Source organism: Macaca nemestrina, chromosome X (genome assembly GCF_043159975.1).
Source record: "Macaca nemestrina isolate mMacNem1 chromosome X, mMacNem.hap1, whole genome shotgun sequence".
Taxonomy (NCBI): Eukaryota; Metazoa; Chordata; class Mammalia; order Primates; family Cercopithecidae; genus Macaca; species Macaca nemestrina.
This window is the reverse complement of record NC_092145.1, coordinates 40,665,074-40,683,821: the sequence shown is the minus strand read 5'-3', so window position 1 is coordinate 40,683,821 and position 18,748 is coordinate 40,665,074. Positions and strand designations below refer to the sequence as shown.

Genomic DNA, 18,748 nt, shown 5'->3' with positions numbered 1-18,748 from the left:
CTTTGTTAATATTTCATTTTGAACTTTGAATCTATAATAATGCATGCTATTTTCTCTAGTCTCCTTTTTTAGTGTTTGTCAAGTTTTGCTATTGACACTATATTGTTTTATAAAATGTACTGAGGAATTTTTAAACTTTCATGGCTATTAATCTTTTCATATATGCTAACTTAAAGAGATTAATTATAATTTTTTATTTCCAAGTTCTAGCTTTGGAATTACTTCACAGTTGCCCCCACATTCCCATACATCTTAATTAAATTATCATAATACTGAACTTTTATTCTTTTCTCAGAGGCAAAGATTGTCTACATTACTTCATTAAAATAAAGTCCTTTTGTATTTTCTTTGAACAAAAGAACTGAAAGATCAATGTCTTATATTCAGTCTTTGCCTTTTTTATTATTGGTGGGGATACCTGTGATTGTTGGAGTTATTAAAAATCATGTAACATTTGAATGAATGAACAAACATATAAAAATGTCTTATGAAGCGCTATACACAATTTTTTGCCCCTGAAAATAAGATTTCGTTTCCCTCAACTATGAATTGGCCTCCCCTATGGGAAGTGTGCTATAGCCTCTTTGCTATGCAACTCCCTTCAAACCTTTGACATATTAATTGTATCAAATATGGCTGGCTCACATAACTCCACACATTGTTCTATGCACTATGGATAATGGAAAAATAAACAATAATTACTGAACCAATGGAGCTTATGTTCTAACCGTTATGGCAACAGAATTCTCCACATAGTGATAATCAGGAGATACTTGTGCATTTGAAGCACAATTGGAAACATAATTTCTGCAAGTGAAACATGTCAAGGACAATACACAAACCCTCCACACAATCAACTTCCATGGTGGATACAATCTGAGGGAGCTATAAGAAAATGATGAACAATAATGAATTTTTGGTTAGAAGAGCTTCTGGTGATGTATTTCCTTTCCTTATTGCACTGGTTGAATTCTAATAATTGGTAGCTTGATTTCTAGTATAGCAATATAAGCGCTTCTATTGCTAACCTTTTGGCAGATAAAAGCTACTAACTTAGAACAAAACACAAAGAACAACTACCGTAAGGTATTGGACAGGAATCCAAAACGTAGATTTTAGCAATCACAACACTTGGAAGAAAGAAACAACAGTAGTTGAGTTTCCAACTGTCAAGACTTACAACTTAAGAGGAAGATGCAATTTCTACCATGAGCGGTGTCTAAAACTCCAATAAAAAAAAACTTCGTTTGTTTGTTTGGCTGTGGGAGCTTATGCCTGTAATCCCAGCACTTTGGGAAGCCAAGACAGGTGGATCACTTGAGGTCAGAAGTTAAGAGACCCACCTGGCAACATGGCAAAATCCCATCTCTAAAAAAATACAAAAATTAGCCAGGCAGGGTGTCCAGTGCCCGCAGTCCCAGCTACTTAGGAGGCTGAGATAGTACGATTATTTGAGCCTGGGAGGTGGAGATTGCAGTGAGCTGAAATAGTGTCACTGCATACCAGCCTGGGTGACAGAGCCAGATTCTGTCTCAAAAAAAAAAAAAAAGTCTTCAGTTTTTATGGTCTAAGGAACCTGAGGAATTTGCAAAACTGGAAGGTGAAGGAGCACCTAGGAAAAGGTAGAGATAGAGAGAACCACAAATTCTTCTCTGGGAAACCATAAACTCTGCCTAAATCTCTAGATGACATTTAAACCATGCTTGCCTGGGATATCCTGCCAGCAGCCTAACAAATGATAAATGAACTGAATTGACATTTGAACTGTAGCCCAAATGAAAGAGATAGCAGTTTGAGTCCAGCCAAGCTGATTGCTGGAAAAAAACAAAAACACAAATACTCTTTGGAGCAAAAGAACCAAATCCAGCATCTCAACGACATAGCATTCACAATGTTTAGTTTACAATCTAAAATATTTTATTTTAAGAAGAAACAGGGAAAGACAACTCATTCACACACGCACTAACACACATACATATATACACACACACGACTTTTAAGAGACCTATCCTGAGAATACCCAGATGTTAAAATTCACAGAGAAAGATTTTATTGCTGCTATTATATTTATATCGATACCATGCTCATAATTATTGAAAATGGGCAACCTCAGAAGATAAATAAAAACAACAAAAATAATTGAATGGCAATTTGTGGGCTAAAAAATAATATGTGAAATATAAAATTATCCTGGATGAGTTTAACAGTATGATGGAGATGACAGGAAAAAAAATAGTGCATTTGAAGATAGATCTATAGAAATAATCTGAAATTAAGATCAAAGAGAAACACATTGAGAAGGAAAATAATGGACTCTCAGGAATCTGTGAAACAATATCAAATGCTCTAACATGCATGTGATTTGAGACCCAGAGAATGAGAGGGAAAATGGGACCAAAAACTATGCAAAAATAAGGACTGAAATTTTTTCAAATTTGGTGAAAGTCATAAGTTGACAGACTCATGAAGCTCAGCAAATACCAAGCATCATAAGTATAAATTCTAAGGATTAATCTAAGAAAATTTTACTATCCAAATATGTATGAATAATTAATATAGATTGAAGCAGCACCATTTATAATGGAAAAACGAAAAATGGCAATTTTACTGCCTTTAATAGACATCTAAGAACGCATTACATACTGGTGAAGGTTGAGAATGTCACCAACCTAAACAAGAGAATTATAAAAGAATAATGAGTTATACAAGATCTCTTATTAATGGGCAATAATGTTCACATTAAAAGTAGAGGGGTTTGATCACTGCTTCATTATTATCAAGAATGAAGGACCAGTTCATCAGTCTGTATCTTGACATATCCTTCAGCCCATTCTGGAAGAAACCAAAAATGTCCAAAGGAAAGATGCTGGTTAACCTTCCAGAATATTTCAACAGCCACATTTCACCTTGCTTTTCCTTACTTCCCCAAGAAAACAAGATTATGAATTGTTGAATTGTTTGTTTATCCTGTAAGGTAGTCATGCCTACTAAGGTTGCATAGGAGAAGAGCCCAGTATCTAAGATAATTCTCACTAACAACTCCAACGGACTAGAATATGACACATCATAAAACAATTCACCAATAGCAGACTTAAAAGTTGATTTTTTGCCTGATTCAGTTGCTAGATTCTAGATGCCAATTACAAACACTTTAAACTTTTAATGATGCTCCTATATGGAAACTTTAGTACTACTGAAAATATAGATCTCGAGTTTTCAAGTAAGAATACCAATGTTAAAAACAACTTAGTTGGGGCCGGGCACGGTGGCTCAAGCCTGTAGTCCCAGCACTTTGGGAGGCCAAGGCAGGCCGATCACAAAGTCAGGAGATTGAGGCTAACACGGTGAAACCCTGTCTCTAAAAATACAAAAAATCAGCCAGGCGTGGTGGTGGGCGCCTGTAGTCCCAGCTACTCAGGAGGCTGAGGCAGGAGAATGGCTTGAACCCAGGAGGCGGAGCTTGTAGTGAGCCGAGATCATGCCACTGCACTCCAGCCTGAGTGACAGAGGAGATCCTGTCTCAAAAAAAAAAAAAAAAAAATTTTTTTTACTTGGAATGTTTTACTAATTTTGACACCAGCTCAAAGCCTCAAAGTCAAACTTAATGCCACACCAAAGACTATCATGAAAATGGCAACAGTAATTCATCTGGTAACTGTTAAAAGTAAAAATAACAAGAGTTTCTGCCACTTATTAATCTTTACCTCTAGTATCTAACAAAATGTTTGGCACATAGAAAACAAATAGCTAACATAGGGAAAATTAAGGAATAAATAGGTAACATTAAAGTAATTTATATGAGGAGGAACTTTAGTGTTCTGTCTCTCCAAAAGAGCAACAAAATGACCTGGAAATAATTGTCAGAATCAACTATTATGAAACTCAAACATCAAATCAAAAATTTAAAACAAGGTAATGCTAAATGAAGAAGAAACCCACTGCTTTGCAGTAAGGGAGCACTGTAGCATTTTAAGCCACCTGCCACCATATCCCATTTCCAGATATGCAGCTAATTTGAGTATGAAAGCCTGCACTCTTGATACAAGTTGCTAGTGCCAAAGAAATACAGATTTTTTCCTCAAAGAAATGTGCTTGTCTTTTTAGACTTCCCTGATGGCCCCCTGAAGGACTGGGACAATAACGTGCCTTTGTTTTGCCTGACTAAGAGCATTTCCAGGGCTCAGATGATGTTTTGGTTGGAGTTTGCCGAAACTATTAAAAGACACAAGCATTGTTTGCAACAGACTAGGACGAGTAACACTAGACCACACAAACAAGAAACAGGTTGAATGGCCTGGGAAGAAAGAGGTTGGGAATGGAGATACGTTGAGAAAGAAAACTTTATTTTTAAGGCACTCAAATATAACAGAGAATGGAAAAAGCTACACATGACATGCCTAAGGATGTCAGAATGCTTAGAAAAAGCCTGGAAAGACACTATTCTTCCACTTGTGGCTGGGCTGTCCATAAGCCTCTGAGATTCTGCTGAAGTATAAAGTTGAGGCTAAGGCAAAGTTATAAACAACCTCATTAAGCATTGAAGGAAGGTCCCAAACAGAGCCAACCTGCAAAAAGAAAGAAAGTATTTATTCCTTTTTTGTCTTTGCCTACCGGTATTTAACAAACCCCTGTAAAAGTGCTAGGAACCACCAAACTAACAGGATGCTGATTTTAGCTGCCGCAGAAGACCAAGAAAAAAGAAAACAGACTTTATAAAAATAGTTTTGAAAAATCACTAAACAGGCAAACAAAATCAGTCCACAAGTAGCAACAACTTCAGGAAGAGAAGAAAATCTGATTTACAGATCTGCCACATTGTAATATTAAGATGTCCAAGTTTTACCAAGATTAAAAAGTATGCAAATAAACTAGAAAGTATGACCTATTTTCAGAAAACAAAATAGAATAGAAACTGATCATTAGGAAGTCCAAGCATTGGACTTAATAGACAAAGACTTTACATCAACTGTCTCAAATGTGCTCAAAGAACTGAAGGAAACCATGGAGTAAGAATTAAAGCAAACCAGAAGAACAATGTCTCAAGGAATAGAGAATATAATTAAAGGGATAAAACTATAAAAAAAAATGGAAATATGGTGGCTAAAAATTACAATAACTGAAATGAAACATTCACATGAGGGAATCAACAGCAGAATTTAGCAGACAGAAGAAAGAATCAGAGAACATGAAGACAGGTCAGTTGTGATTATCCAGTCCAAGGAGCATAAAGAGAAAATAATAAAGAGAAATGAACAATGCCTAAGGGACTTTTGAGACACTATCAAGTGTACCAATATATGCACAATGAGATTTCCAGGAGACGACAGATTAAAAGAATCAGAAAAAAATATTTAAAGAAATAATGACTACAAGCTTTCCAACTTTGAATAAAGACATGACTATAAATCCAGGAAGCTCAATGAATGCTAAGCAAGAATTACTCCAAAATATCCAAACCAAGGCACAGTATGAGCAAACTCTTGAAAGACAAAGAGAGAATCTTAAAAGCTGCAAGAGACAAACATCTTATCACATACAAAGTATCTTTAACAAGTTTAACAGTGAATTTCTCTTCAGAAACCATGGAGGCCAGAAAGCAGTGAGATGACATATTTAAAGTACTGAAAGAAAAACTGTCAGCTAAATGCTCTAAATCTGGCAAAGCTATCCTTCAAAAATAGAGAAATTAAAATACTCCTGGTAAAAGAGCAAAAACAAAAACAAAAAATCAGAGGGAGTTAACTACTAGTGGACCTACCCTAAAAAAAAAAATGCTAAGGGGAGTCCTTCAGGATGAAATGAAAGGATACCAAAAAGTACCTTGAAGGCATATAAAGAAATAAAAAACAATAAAAGTAACTACAAAGCAAATATAAAGTCCAGTGGAATTGTACTATGGATTTGTTACACCTGTTTTGACTTTCTATTTCCTTTAAAAGGCAAATACATAAAACAATAATTATAAATCTATATTAATGAGCACAAAATATATAAAAAATGTAATTTATGACAATAACAACATAATAAAGGATGAAGATGTAAAGAAGCAAAATCTTTGTATACTATTGAAACTAAGTATCTATAATTAAAACTTGATTGTTATGGAAGAAAGATTATAATTGTAATCCCCAGGTTAACCAAAGTGAAAAATTAAAATAATACAAAGAGAAAGAGACAAAAAGAGAATCCTTACAAAAAAATCAGTTAATCACAAAAAAAATCACTTAATCACAAATGAAGGCAGTGACAGAAACAATAACAGTATATGTTATAGATAAAATGGTGCAGGTGTCTTTTCTTTACTGTAATTACTTTAAATGTAAAGAAATTAAGTTTTCCAGTTAAAAGGCAGACACTAGCAAAATGGATAAAAATACATGATCCAATTATATGCTTTCAATAAGAGACTCACTTTAGACATAAGGACACATGTATGTTCAAAGTGAAAGGATGGAAAAAGATATTCCATACAAACGGTAACCAAAAGAGAGTTGAGGTGGCTAAACTTGTCAGACAAAATAGAATTTAAGAAGAAAGCTGTTGTGAAAGACAAAGAAAAACACCATCTATTGGTTTCAAGCCATCAAGAACATATAACAATTATAAACATATATGCACCTAACAACAGAGCCCAACAATTACAGAAGTGAAAAATAAAAGAATTAAAGGGAGAAAAAGATAAATCTATAAACCCCACATTGGGTGTCAGATATTGAGGGATCTGGCCAGCAGCCTGCAATGCAACAGGGCTCTTTCTTTGTTCCCAGGCAGATTGGCAGGTCAAGAAATAATAGACACACACAAGATAGTGAAAGCTGGGTCCCGGGGGCTCACTGCCTTCTGGTCCCATGGTGCTGCCAATGCACTGGATATGCCTGCCTTTGTTATTAAGTTTAGTGAGGGTGGGGGTAGGTTAGTGAGGGATTTAGGCTCATTTGATTATGAGGTGAGATGGTCACATGGGGAAGAAGTAATTCTTTAACATAACATCTGTATGCAGAAGTACAGTATACAGAGATAAGAATTTACATTACAGTGTGTGCATTAGTAATCAGTAAAGTAACAGAGCCTTAAAACAGAAACACAGTCTTTCCATAACCTATGATTAGCAAGATATTAATCAGCAGTAACAGCTGCAGGAAAAGCTGGTTACAAACAATTCATAGAAACAAGACATGAAGCTAGACAACCGGTTAGACCAGAAATTCTCAGAAGGGAGTATGACTTAACCCTAAAGAGGCCTAGAAGAGCCATGGCAAGATTAGGGCATTTATAGCCCTATCATATCCATATGGACAGGCACTCCTCATGCGTCCGTTTATAGGCTCTCCACAAGGGTCGCATTCCATTCCCAGAGCTATGAACATCTGCTTTTCTGGGATAGGAATCTTGGTGATGTGAAACCTCCCTGACTGCAGGTCCATTCATAGGCTCTCTGCAGGGGTAAGCACATCATGCGCTGTTGGCTCATTCTGGCAGTCCAACCTGGCATTATCTTTACACAATCCTGCATGCAATTTGGTATTTACAATAATCAGGAGCATTTCATCTTTTATTCCATAGCAATAGTTTTAGGGGGTCTCCCTACAGATATTAATACTCCATTTTCAATAATGGACAGAACAACAAGACAGGAAATCAATGAGAAAAATAGAGGACTTGAACAACACTATAAAACAACAAATTCTAACAGACAAATATAGAACATTCCATCTAATAACAACAATAAATACATTTTTTCTCCTGTGCACATGGAACATTCTCTGGCATAGACCATAAGTTTTACCACAAAACAAATGTCAATACATTTAAAATATTATTATTATTCAAAGTATCCTAATACATTTAAAATATTATTATTCGAAGTAGAAATCAGCAACAGAAAGAAAACCAAAAAATTTACAAATATGCAAAAATTAAACAATATTAAACAACCAATAAGTGAAAGAAGAAAATACAAATGAAATTCAACAATATTTGGAGAATGGCAGAATGAAAACTTAATATACCAAAAAATTATGGGATGCCTCAAAAACTGTGCTCAGAGGGAAATTTATACCTGTAAATGGCTACATTTAAAAATAAAATGAACTCAATTAATGACCTAACTTTATAACATAAGAAACTAGAAAAGAAGAGCAAGTTTAACCCAAACTCACAAAATAACTGAAATGATGAAGATTAAAGTGGAAATTTAAAAAACAGAGAATAGGAAAAACATAAAGACAATTAATAAAACCAAAAGTTGTTTTTCTTTTTATGAAAAGATCAAAAAAGTTGACAAATCTTGAGATAGACTAAGGAAAAAAGAGAAGACACACATTACTAAAATCAGAAATGAAAGTGGGGGCGTTACTACTAACCTTACAGAAATTCAAAGGAGTGGCTGACCAATCCTCCTGGTGTGGTTGCTCATGCCTGTAATCCTAGCACTTTGGGAGGTCAAGGTGGGAGGATTACTTGAGCCCATGAGTTCAAGACCAGCCTAGGCAACATAGTGAAAACTCATCTCTACAAAAAAAAAAATTAAAAATTAGACAGGCATGGTGCCACATGCTTGTTGCCCCAGCTACTCAGGAGGCTTAGTTAGGAGGATTGCTTGAGCCTGCAGTGAGCCATTATTGCACCACTGCAAACTAGCCTGGACAACAGAGCAAGATCCTATCTCAAAAAAAAAAAAATTAAAAGGATTATAAAACAATACAATGAACAATTATACACCAGTAAATTAAATAACCTGCATGAAATGTAAAAATTTCTAAAAACACACAGGCTACCAAAAGTGACTCAAGAGGAAATAGAGAATCTGAAGAGTCATATAAAAAGTAACAGCATTGAATCAGTAATCAAATACCTCTCGACAATGAAAGTTCAAGACAAGAAATTTTCCTTTCGAATTTCACCAAACATTTCAAAAATTAACACCAATTCTTCTCAAAGTCTTCTAAAAAGTAGAAGATGAAGAAACATTTTGTAATACATTCTATTAGACTGGCACTATCTTAATATCAAAGCCAACTAAAGATGTTACAAGAAAACTGTAGATTAGTATTGTTTATTAACATAAATGCAAAAGTCTTCAATAAAATACTAGCAAACTAAATTCAGCACCATATTATATACCCATTACTAAATGGTATTTATCACAGGGATTCAACATACAGAAACTAATCAATGTAATGTATCACATTAATAGAATGAAGGTATGCAAACCTCATGATTATGTCAATTGATGTAGAAAAAGCATTTGCAAAACTCCATCACTTTTTTATGATAAAAAAATTTTCAACAAACTAGGAATAAAAGAAAATTTCCTTGACAAGCATTTATAAAAAACAAAAATGAAAACAAAACCCAGTCAATAGTGAAAGACTGATTTTCCTCTAAGATCAGGGAAAAAAGGCAGAATGCCCACCTTCATTACTTCTATTTATCATGGTACTGAAAATTCTATGTAGAGAAATTCGGCAAAGAAAGGAAATAAAAGGGAGAGGAAAATTGGAAAAGAATAAATAAAATTATTTCTATTTGCAGAAGACATTATCTTATATATGGAAAATCCCGAAGAGTCAACACAAAACATAGATCTAATAAATGAATTCAGCAAAGTTGCAGGACATTTGTAGCTCTATACACAGTGATTAACAATCCATGAAAGAATTTAACAAAGCAATTCTATTTGCAACAGTTTCCAAAAAAAAACAAAAAACAAAAACCTCAATTGATAACAGCAACAGCCACAAAGAAGAATTAAGTATTGATACATGCTACGAAATAGGTAAACCTCAAAAACATTAGCTAGGTGAAAAAAGCCAGATACAAAAAGTCACAAATTGTATGATTCTATTTATATTAAATATCCAAATTAGTTAAATCCATAAAGAAAGAAAGCAAATTAGAGATTACCAAGGGCTGGTTGACTGGAGAGTGGGGAGTAACTGTTTAACGGCATGCGGTTTCCTTTCAGAGTGATGAAATGTTTCTGAAGTAGAGACAGGTGCTAGTTGCACAATATTGTGAATGTACTAGACGCCATTGGATTGTACACTATAAAGAGATTAATTTTATGTTGTTTAAATTTTACCTCATTAAAATGTATGTCACACTGACAGTATCATTATCATGATGATGATCATCATCACTACGGAAAATAATGCTTCCTAAATTTCACTTTCTTTAAAAGGTTTAGATATGAGTGGAAAATATAAGCAGACTAAAATTTAAGACTATAGTCAGTACAATTTGGATGACATGTTCTTGTCTTCTCTCTGCTCTTTTTCAGATTATGTCTGGCCACTACCTAGATATTTGTGCCCCGTCTGGATTTCTTTAGATGTTTTATTTTCAACAGCGTCCATCATGCACCTCTGCGCTATATCGCTGGATCGGTATGTAGCAATACGTAATCCTATTGAGCATAGCCGTTTCAATTCGCGGACTAAGGCCATCATGAAGATTGCTATTGTTTGGGCAATTTCTATAGGTAAATAAAACTTTTTGGCCGTAAGAATTGCAGCGGCTATGCTCAATACTTTCGGATTATGTACTGTGAACAACGTACAGACGTCGACTGGTAACATTTGCGTTTGATCGGGTTCTTTTATTTAGTAATTATTCTTAACCTATTTATCTGATATTTAGGTTAACAATAATGAAAGGAATGTAATGTGTATGATATGTAAATATAAAGTTTCCATTTATGCTGCTAAATTATTTTATGCGTAGGATGCCAATGAATTCTGCAACACAGATACAAAATATTTGAAATATTTGAAATGCTTTGAAAATGAGAAAGACATAAAGTCTAATTAAATTAAAGTCTAAATTTTAAAAATATAACTTTCAATCTTATCTTGAAAAGTTACATGTATCCCAGAATATTAACCTTAGTATTTTTATTCTGAATTCCTATCCTTTTCAGTAGAAAAATTAATAATACAATCTAAATCTTCATGACGTAAATATTTCTAAATTTCCATTGCTATGACACCTAAAATGTACTATTTTCTCTCAGTTTTAATTGTCTTCTTGAATTCTGGGTATACAAAAAGAAAAAAAAGATACTTGTTTCTTTAAAGATTTGTAGCAGTTTAAAGGGAAAGAAATGATCATTTATGGCTTATATTTCAGGTATTCATAAATGCCTTAACAGTGCTAATATTAAAGCCAAGAAATTTAAACAATTGGAATTTAGGGGTTTTACATTCCTGTTTTTTTCCTCTTCCAGTTGGAGTTTAACTTATGTCCCATTAAATAATTTTTCTTCAAATTTATGTTTTTGTAAAAGATTCAGGTAAAGTGTGCAACAAGATCAATACTTCTATTTAATCTTCACTAATATGATCTAAATATTTTGACTCTGGGTTTATTGATCAAATACATTTAAGTTTTAAGATTGCTCTATTGTAGATTGTTCCGCCTGTGTATAGCACAGACACCTTTGAATAAAAAGTCGTGAAGCTTGTCCCAAAAGAAAAAAAAAGGAATTTACATAACAAATTGACTTACAAATTCAAGGGTTCACAGATTTTGCCCCGGCCATCCCAAAGAGTTCATCTAAAAAGATACCAGCTTTTATGGTGCTTACAAAGGAAATACACAGACAAAATAGAATATTGTTGCATCAGCTTCTAGTAATGAAAGACTGAGTAATTTGCAATGACTCTTGTGCTAAAGGCAAATAAACACATGGATAAAATACTAAAAGCCCTGAGAAGCTAATGAAGTAGAAATTGTTATTGGCTAAGATCCAGAAAAAGACAAAAACCCAAGAAAAATGATTATGACTTCTAATTCACTTTTGCCAATGATGCATGATAAACCTGACGATATGTCTGACAGGTGGAGACGATCATTTCTGACTCACAAGCAAAGGAGACTAAAGTACGAATACAGAGTCTGGCAAGGGCCAGTCAACCTGAATTTAATTCTGGGATCACAAAGAACCAGACACTAGGAATAAGGATCGACCAGGATTAAATCACCATAGACACGGAATTCAGTCTTCGTCATCTATGTAAATGAGAGAAATCTTGGGCCTTAAAATTGGATTAAGATGATTTCATATTATTCAGGTTTCCAATTTTGGGGCATAAACAAACAAAAAAAACCATCATCCTAGGTTTCAACTTATTTCTTTCAATAATTTTCAAATGCTGTCACTGAAATACAATGATATGCAGATATATGAAGAGACAATACAACATGAATCAGGTATGGGACAATAAAAGATAATAGAAATAAACTTATGAACATTTCAGATAGTTGAATTATCAGACATAGACTTTAAATAATTATTTAGAATGTGCACATGGAAATTACATGCTGATCTTAAACACTTCAGCAAGAAAGTGCAAACTATAAAGAATGACATTAAGATTTGAGAAACACCTAGAAAATATGGAGCTTAAGCATAGTATGAAAAACTAAGGGCCAGGTACAGTGTCTCACACCCTTAATCCCAGCACTTTGGGAGGCCGATGCAGGCGAATCACTTGAGGCCAGGGGTTCAAGACCAGCCTGGACAACATGAGGAAACCCCATCTCTACTAAAAATACAAAAATTAGCCAGCTATGGTAGCACACGCCTGTAATCCCAGCTACTTGGAAGGCTGTGGCGGGACGATCACTTGACTCCCAGAGGTCAAGTCTGCAGTGAGCTGAGGTCATGCCGCTGCACTCCAGCCTGGGCAACAGAGTGAGACTCTGTCACACACACAAAACAAATTAATTAAAAAATGAAAACCTAAGAACTCTGTAGCAGATTAGAGATGGCGAATTTCCAAATTTACAGAAGATTTTTATAAAATAATAAAAATTAGCTGGGTGTAGTGGCATGTGCCTGTAGCCCTAGCTACTCAGAAGGTTGAGGCAGGAAGATCACTTGAACTCAGGCATCTTGAGGCTGCAGTGAGCTACGATCATGCCACGACACTTCAGCCTTGGTGGGAGAGCAAGACTCTGTCCCTGCAAATAAAAGATAAAATGAAATAATAAAATAAATGCAAAAGGAGCCAATAAAAGATAGAAAACAATCAAATGTATACTAAATGACAGAATTAAAACCAAACATATCCTTAATTACATTAATCACTAAGGATTCCAAGACTGTCATATAGGCTTTCAGAAAAATAAGACAATTATATGTTACAAAAGGCATATGTAAAGCCTAAAGAAAGTAAAAGGATGAAAACAAAAAAATTCCTCCATTTAAACACTATCCAAGAGAAAGACTGTATAGTTATATTAATATTGGTCAAAATAGACTTTTTGGCAAAAACCAAATACTCCAGTAACAGAAGATTACTTAATGATGAAAGATTTAATACACCTGGAAGACAATGTAATAAATTTGTATGTAATTATATGTAGATACATATGTAATATACATAGTATATACATTATAAAGTAAAAGAGCACAGAACTTCAGGGACAGATAGACAAGTCTGCAGTCATGGCATAAGATCTTAGCACATCCTTCTCAGCGATTGTATGAAAACAATTAACAAACCTGAACTCACTGACAAGTGAAGAATACATATTCCAATCATTGCACAAGAAATATTTATCAAAACTGACCATAAAGTAATTCCTCAATATATTTCAAAGGGTTGGAATAAATTGTTTATTCTTTGGCTGAAATTCAAAAGAAATAGAAATGACTTGAAAATAGTAGAAAAACCTTCATATATTTGGAAATTAAGAAATTGTTTCCCAATAAACTTTGGCCTAATGGATTTCAAATCCATTGATGATTCTTCCCTAAGCTATTTATTACTAAGGTGATACAATAATAATTTTTCTCACTTTATTATTCTTTCTGCCTTTATTTGTTGGTATTATACTGTAAGGAAGGGCTTTCCCTCCAAGTCTTTGTTATTTATTAGTTCATGTTGGTGGGGACTCCTGGATTCTTTTGTATTCAGTGTAATATATATGATTCATGATTGCCCTTAATTATTTTGATGCTCAAATTGTCTCATATTTTTCTAATAAGAACTCCTTTTCATATACCCCATCAGCTTTTGAGCATTTGCCAGACTCACCTTTTACTTCCCATGCTCCAGTTCCAAAATTAGTCATTTCTTAAAAGAAACTCTTTTAGTGGGCAATTGTTTTATAAAGCAAGATGTAGAAGCTCAGTAAGGTCATTGCTAATATCATTGCTCCTATATATCAATACCTTTAATCCCAATCCATGAACACAGGATTGTTCTGCTGCTTTCCAATTCCTTATTTTTCCTCATTTTTCTCACAGTAAGTTTGTCCCCAAACCACTGATATATTTATTATTCATATTTTCTATATCCTATAATACAACAAATTACTTTCAGAATTTCTATACACATACCACTACCAATAAATGAAATGCTATGTTTAAATTTTCATTGCAGTTTTATCTTTAGAATGATTTCCACCAAGAGCATATAGTCAAAGCATTGTCTTCAAAATGCTGGGATTAGTTTGAATTTTTTTTCTCCGTGGTTGTGATACCAATTGTTCACATTTGGGGATTTTGTTTTGTTTTTGCATGCATCCCCCAACCTTGTTGACTCTATTTTTTAATATGTAAAACCTTAATATGATTCTCCAACAGTCAAAACTAGGCAAATAATATACTCAGAGAAGAGTCAGCTCCTCTTCTATTCCTTGGTTAACCTGTTCATTAGTTTCTAGGGCATACTTCTTGAGTTTATTTTTGCAAAAATTGATTATACACAAATACACATATTGTTATTTTTCCATTCTTAAATTAAAATATAAAATGCTACATACAAATTAATACTTCGTTTTGTTTTGTTCTTTTACTTGGTAATATGTCCTGGGAATCACTCTATCAATTCGTAAGATGATAGCTATACACCCAACTTTATCATGTAAATGGCCTAAATACTCCAATTAAAAGCTAAATTCATTCTATTATTTTTTTACACTCACTAGTAATAGATTTTGTAGATATACTTTATTTAACCAATCTTCTGTGTATAATCAAGTAAGTTGTTTCCAATATTTGGAAGTTAACAATAATTCTACTAGGAATAATTTTGTGTGTGTGTGTGTGTCTGTCCTGTGTGTGTGTGCGTGCATGTGTGTCTGTCCTGTGTGTGTGGGTGAGTGTGTGTGCGCATTCAAGTGTGTGTTTCATATTGTTGGAAGTTTCTCTTTTAAATAAATTCTTGCTCAAATGTATTCAGAATTTATATTCTAAATAAATTCTTATATCAGGAGTTGATTGATCAAGGGGTATATGTAGTAAGGGGTTGAACCATTTTGCATTCCCACCAGCAATGCAAGAAAGCCTCTGTTTCCCCAAAGCCTTGCTAATGAAGTTTATTTTCAAACTTTTTAAATTTTGCAAAATCCCGTAAGTGAGAAATGTTACCTCAGTGTAGTTTTAATTTGCATCTATTTTATTTGACTGAAGTTCATATGATTAAACGTATGAAAACCACTTAAGTGCCATTGCTAAATCAGTTTTAAGTGTCATTTTGCTCATTTTTTCTGATTTTTTTACATTTTTATTTCTTAATTTTAATAGCTCTTTATAAATTATAGACACTAGCCATTTTACATGTTATAAATGAAAACATCTTCTGTTTGCTATGTGATATAGTTATGGTATTTTGCCATACAAAATTATTTTATTTTCATGTAGTTCATCTTGTCAATCAGATTTCCTTTTTATGTTGAGAGTAATAGCAACAAATCCTTTCCCCCAACTCAGGTTAGACAATAAATCACACATATTTTTCTCATTTTTTACATTTAGAGGTCTGATACATTTGGAGTTTATTATTGTATGTTGTGATATACACATTCAATTTTAGTCTCTTAAAACTAATTCTTCCATTGTCTCATGCCATTTATTTAAAAAGTCCATCTGTCCTGTGATTTGAGATGCCATCTTTATAATATATTAGATATTCTTATATGCCTGGACCTGTTTCTGAAGTTTACATTCTATTCCACTACTCTATCTAATCAAATGCCAATTTCAACTTTTAATTATAGATGCTATTACATAAATATTATTATCTGACATGGTTAGTCCCTATTCATTAGGCATTTTTTATAGGTTGTATAGACATTATTGAAAGTTTAATTTTCCATATTAATGTTAACATTAGCTTGCCTTGTTCTACTCTAAAAGCCTGGATAGTTTGATAGGGATCTCCTTAAATTTATAATTTAAGAAAAAATGAACAACTGAATTTTAAAAATGCTTTCTCTAATCTGTATACTAATTTAGGTGGTGGTGTAGCGGGATGGGCTGCAGACAAAACCTCTCACACACCAACTTGTAGAAGGAAGGGCTTTATTCAGCTGGGAGCATCGGCAAGCTAACGTCCTAAAATCCGAGCTCTCTGAGTGCACAATTTCTGTCCCTTTTAAGGGCTTATAACACTAAAGATTTCACATGAAAGGGTCATGATTGATTGAGCAATCTAGGGGAAACGTGACAGGGGTTTCATGCACTGGTAGTCAGAATGAAATATAACAGAGCAGGGAGTTTCACAGTGTTCTTCAACACAATATATAATGTCTGGAATCTATGGGTAACATTGGTTTCTTAGTCATGAGTTGATTTTTAATTACTAGGTTTAGGCCAGGCAGGCCCAGGCCTGGTTTCCGGCCTGACACCGGGCTGCCTGTCTTTGGTTTCACTTCCTTGGTGCTTTTCTTAAAAGAGGTACTGAGTATAAAACAATATAAAACAATGTGAGAGGGTCTCTCTCTTCCCTCAGTGGCCACTTTGTCTTCCAAACCTATATGTCACTCTCACGTCTTCCTTATCAACATTTATAATACATCTCATAAGAATCAATTTTTTAGCTTTACCACACAACCAATCTGTCTTCTACGCATTCACTAGTGACTACTTAATTGTTTAATTTATGAATTCTCAAACTTTTTCGTCTCATGATCTTTGTATACTCAAATATTATTGAGGATTCTAAAGAGTTTGCCTTTATATGAGTTATATCCATCAGCACTTAATGTCTTTGAAATTAAAATTAAAATTTTAAATTATTTTTGTCTACTTTTATTTAAAATAACAGTAGTAAACCAATTACATGTTAACATAAATAATTAGCTCTGTAAAAAAAGCTATATTTTCCAAAACAAAATCAGCAAGAAGAGTGACATTGTTTTACAGGGTTTTCTTTTTTAAATTTGCATAAATTTAGGGGGTACCAGTGCAGTTTTGATACATGGATATAGAGTATAGTGGTGAAGCCTGGGCTTTTAGTGTAACCATCACTCGGTAATGTACGATGTACCCATTAAATAATTTCTCATCCCTCTCACCATATACAAAAATTAACACAAGATGGATGAAATCCTTAAATGTGATATCTGAAACTACAAAAACACTAGAAGAAAACCTAGGAAAAAGCTCTGCTGGACATTGGCCTAGGCAAAGAATTCATGACCAAGACCTTGAAAGCGCAAACAACAAAAACAGTAATAGACAAATGGGGTTTAAACTAAAAAGCCTCTGTGCAGAAAATAAATAATCCACAGAGTGAACAGATAACCTGCAGAATGGGAAAAAATATTGCAAACTATACATCTAACAAGGGACTAAAATCCAGAGTCTATAAGGAACTCAAACAACTCAACAACAACAAAAGACAACCCCATTAAAAAGCGGGGAACAGACATGAACAAACGTTTTTCAAAAGAAGGCATACACATGGCTAACAAGCATAAGAAGAAAATGCTCAATGTCACTAGTCATTAGAAAAATGTTTTACAGTTTTTCAAGGTTCTTTAATCATCTGACTTAATAGAAGGTAGCTAGATTCTCATCTCTGTTTTTTTCATCTAATTTATTGCAACAATTTGCTGTGGTATATAATTGTAGTCATTCTTATTTGACAGTGCACTAAACCTCAGCAAGTAGTAGATTCTTAAGTTCTGTGGCAATGTGCAATCAGAAACCAAATCACTGACTGTTACATTAAAATCCACTAATGTATCTTGAAATGGATATTTCAAATGAATACTTTACTTCAGTACTTCAAATGGATATTTTACCCATGATTTATATTGTGACATCAGGCATAGGTCATTAAGAAAATATTGGTTCACTGAGTTACGCATATTTTCTCAATGTTGGTATATTTTACTATACAATGTCAAAAATCACATACATTGATAATTTTCATCAATCTTAATGGAAAAATCTTAAGATATCGGGAAAGTTCAAGCTCCCAGGGATGAATAGACATTTTCCAAAAATTATATTATTCACTTGACACCTCAGATTTTGTCATTGGCAGCAAATAGCATCTATTTTTTGCTTAACTTGACAGGCTCAAGTCATCCGTTATTGAGAAAGTAGCTGCCAAATACTCAAGTCTGAATAACTCTAGTGTGTCTGGCAGTCATTTATTCAAGTAAAGATGTTAGTCTATGAAAAAATACCTGGCTGGTTAATCTTGCAACTCTAACAATTGCATAGGTACTTTTTCTCAAAGCAACCGTCTTACATCAGTATGCAGATGTGCTCTTCCTATACTTCTCATTTTCTTACATAGGTTCTTAAGAAGATGTGTACCCACACCTTGAAATTTAATAAAATTAATATTTTTTACTACTTCATAAAGTATATTCTTAAGTAAAACTGGCTTCTTTCCCCAAAAGTACACAGTGATAAAAAATACAATAACTTCTTGTGCAGTTTGGTGTCACTTGCTTGATTCATGCCAAGGCACCTGCAGTTTCACCCACCATTACAGTG

The 18,748-nt window shown here is 33.8% G+C and overlaps 1 protein-coding gene across 2 annotated transcripts in view; it reads left to right on the top strand.

The window, feature by feature from the left end:
* The window catches only part of LOC105490492 (5-hydroxytryptamine receptor 2C), a 295,545-nt gene that overhangs the window by 225,376 nt on the left and 51,421 nt on the right, over positions 1–18,748 (top strand). Inside the window, exon 5 of one of the 2 annotated variants that reach the window (XM_011756208.2) lies at positions 10,283–10,388. In XM_011756208.2, coding sequence (XP_011754510.1) covers positions 10,283–10,388 — 106 coding nt within the window. Of the gene's footprint in view, positions 1–10,282; positions 10,484–18,748 lie in introns of both variants that reach the window. The other variant, XM_011756207.2, reaches the window with a different exon arrangement.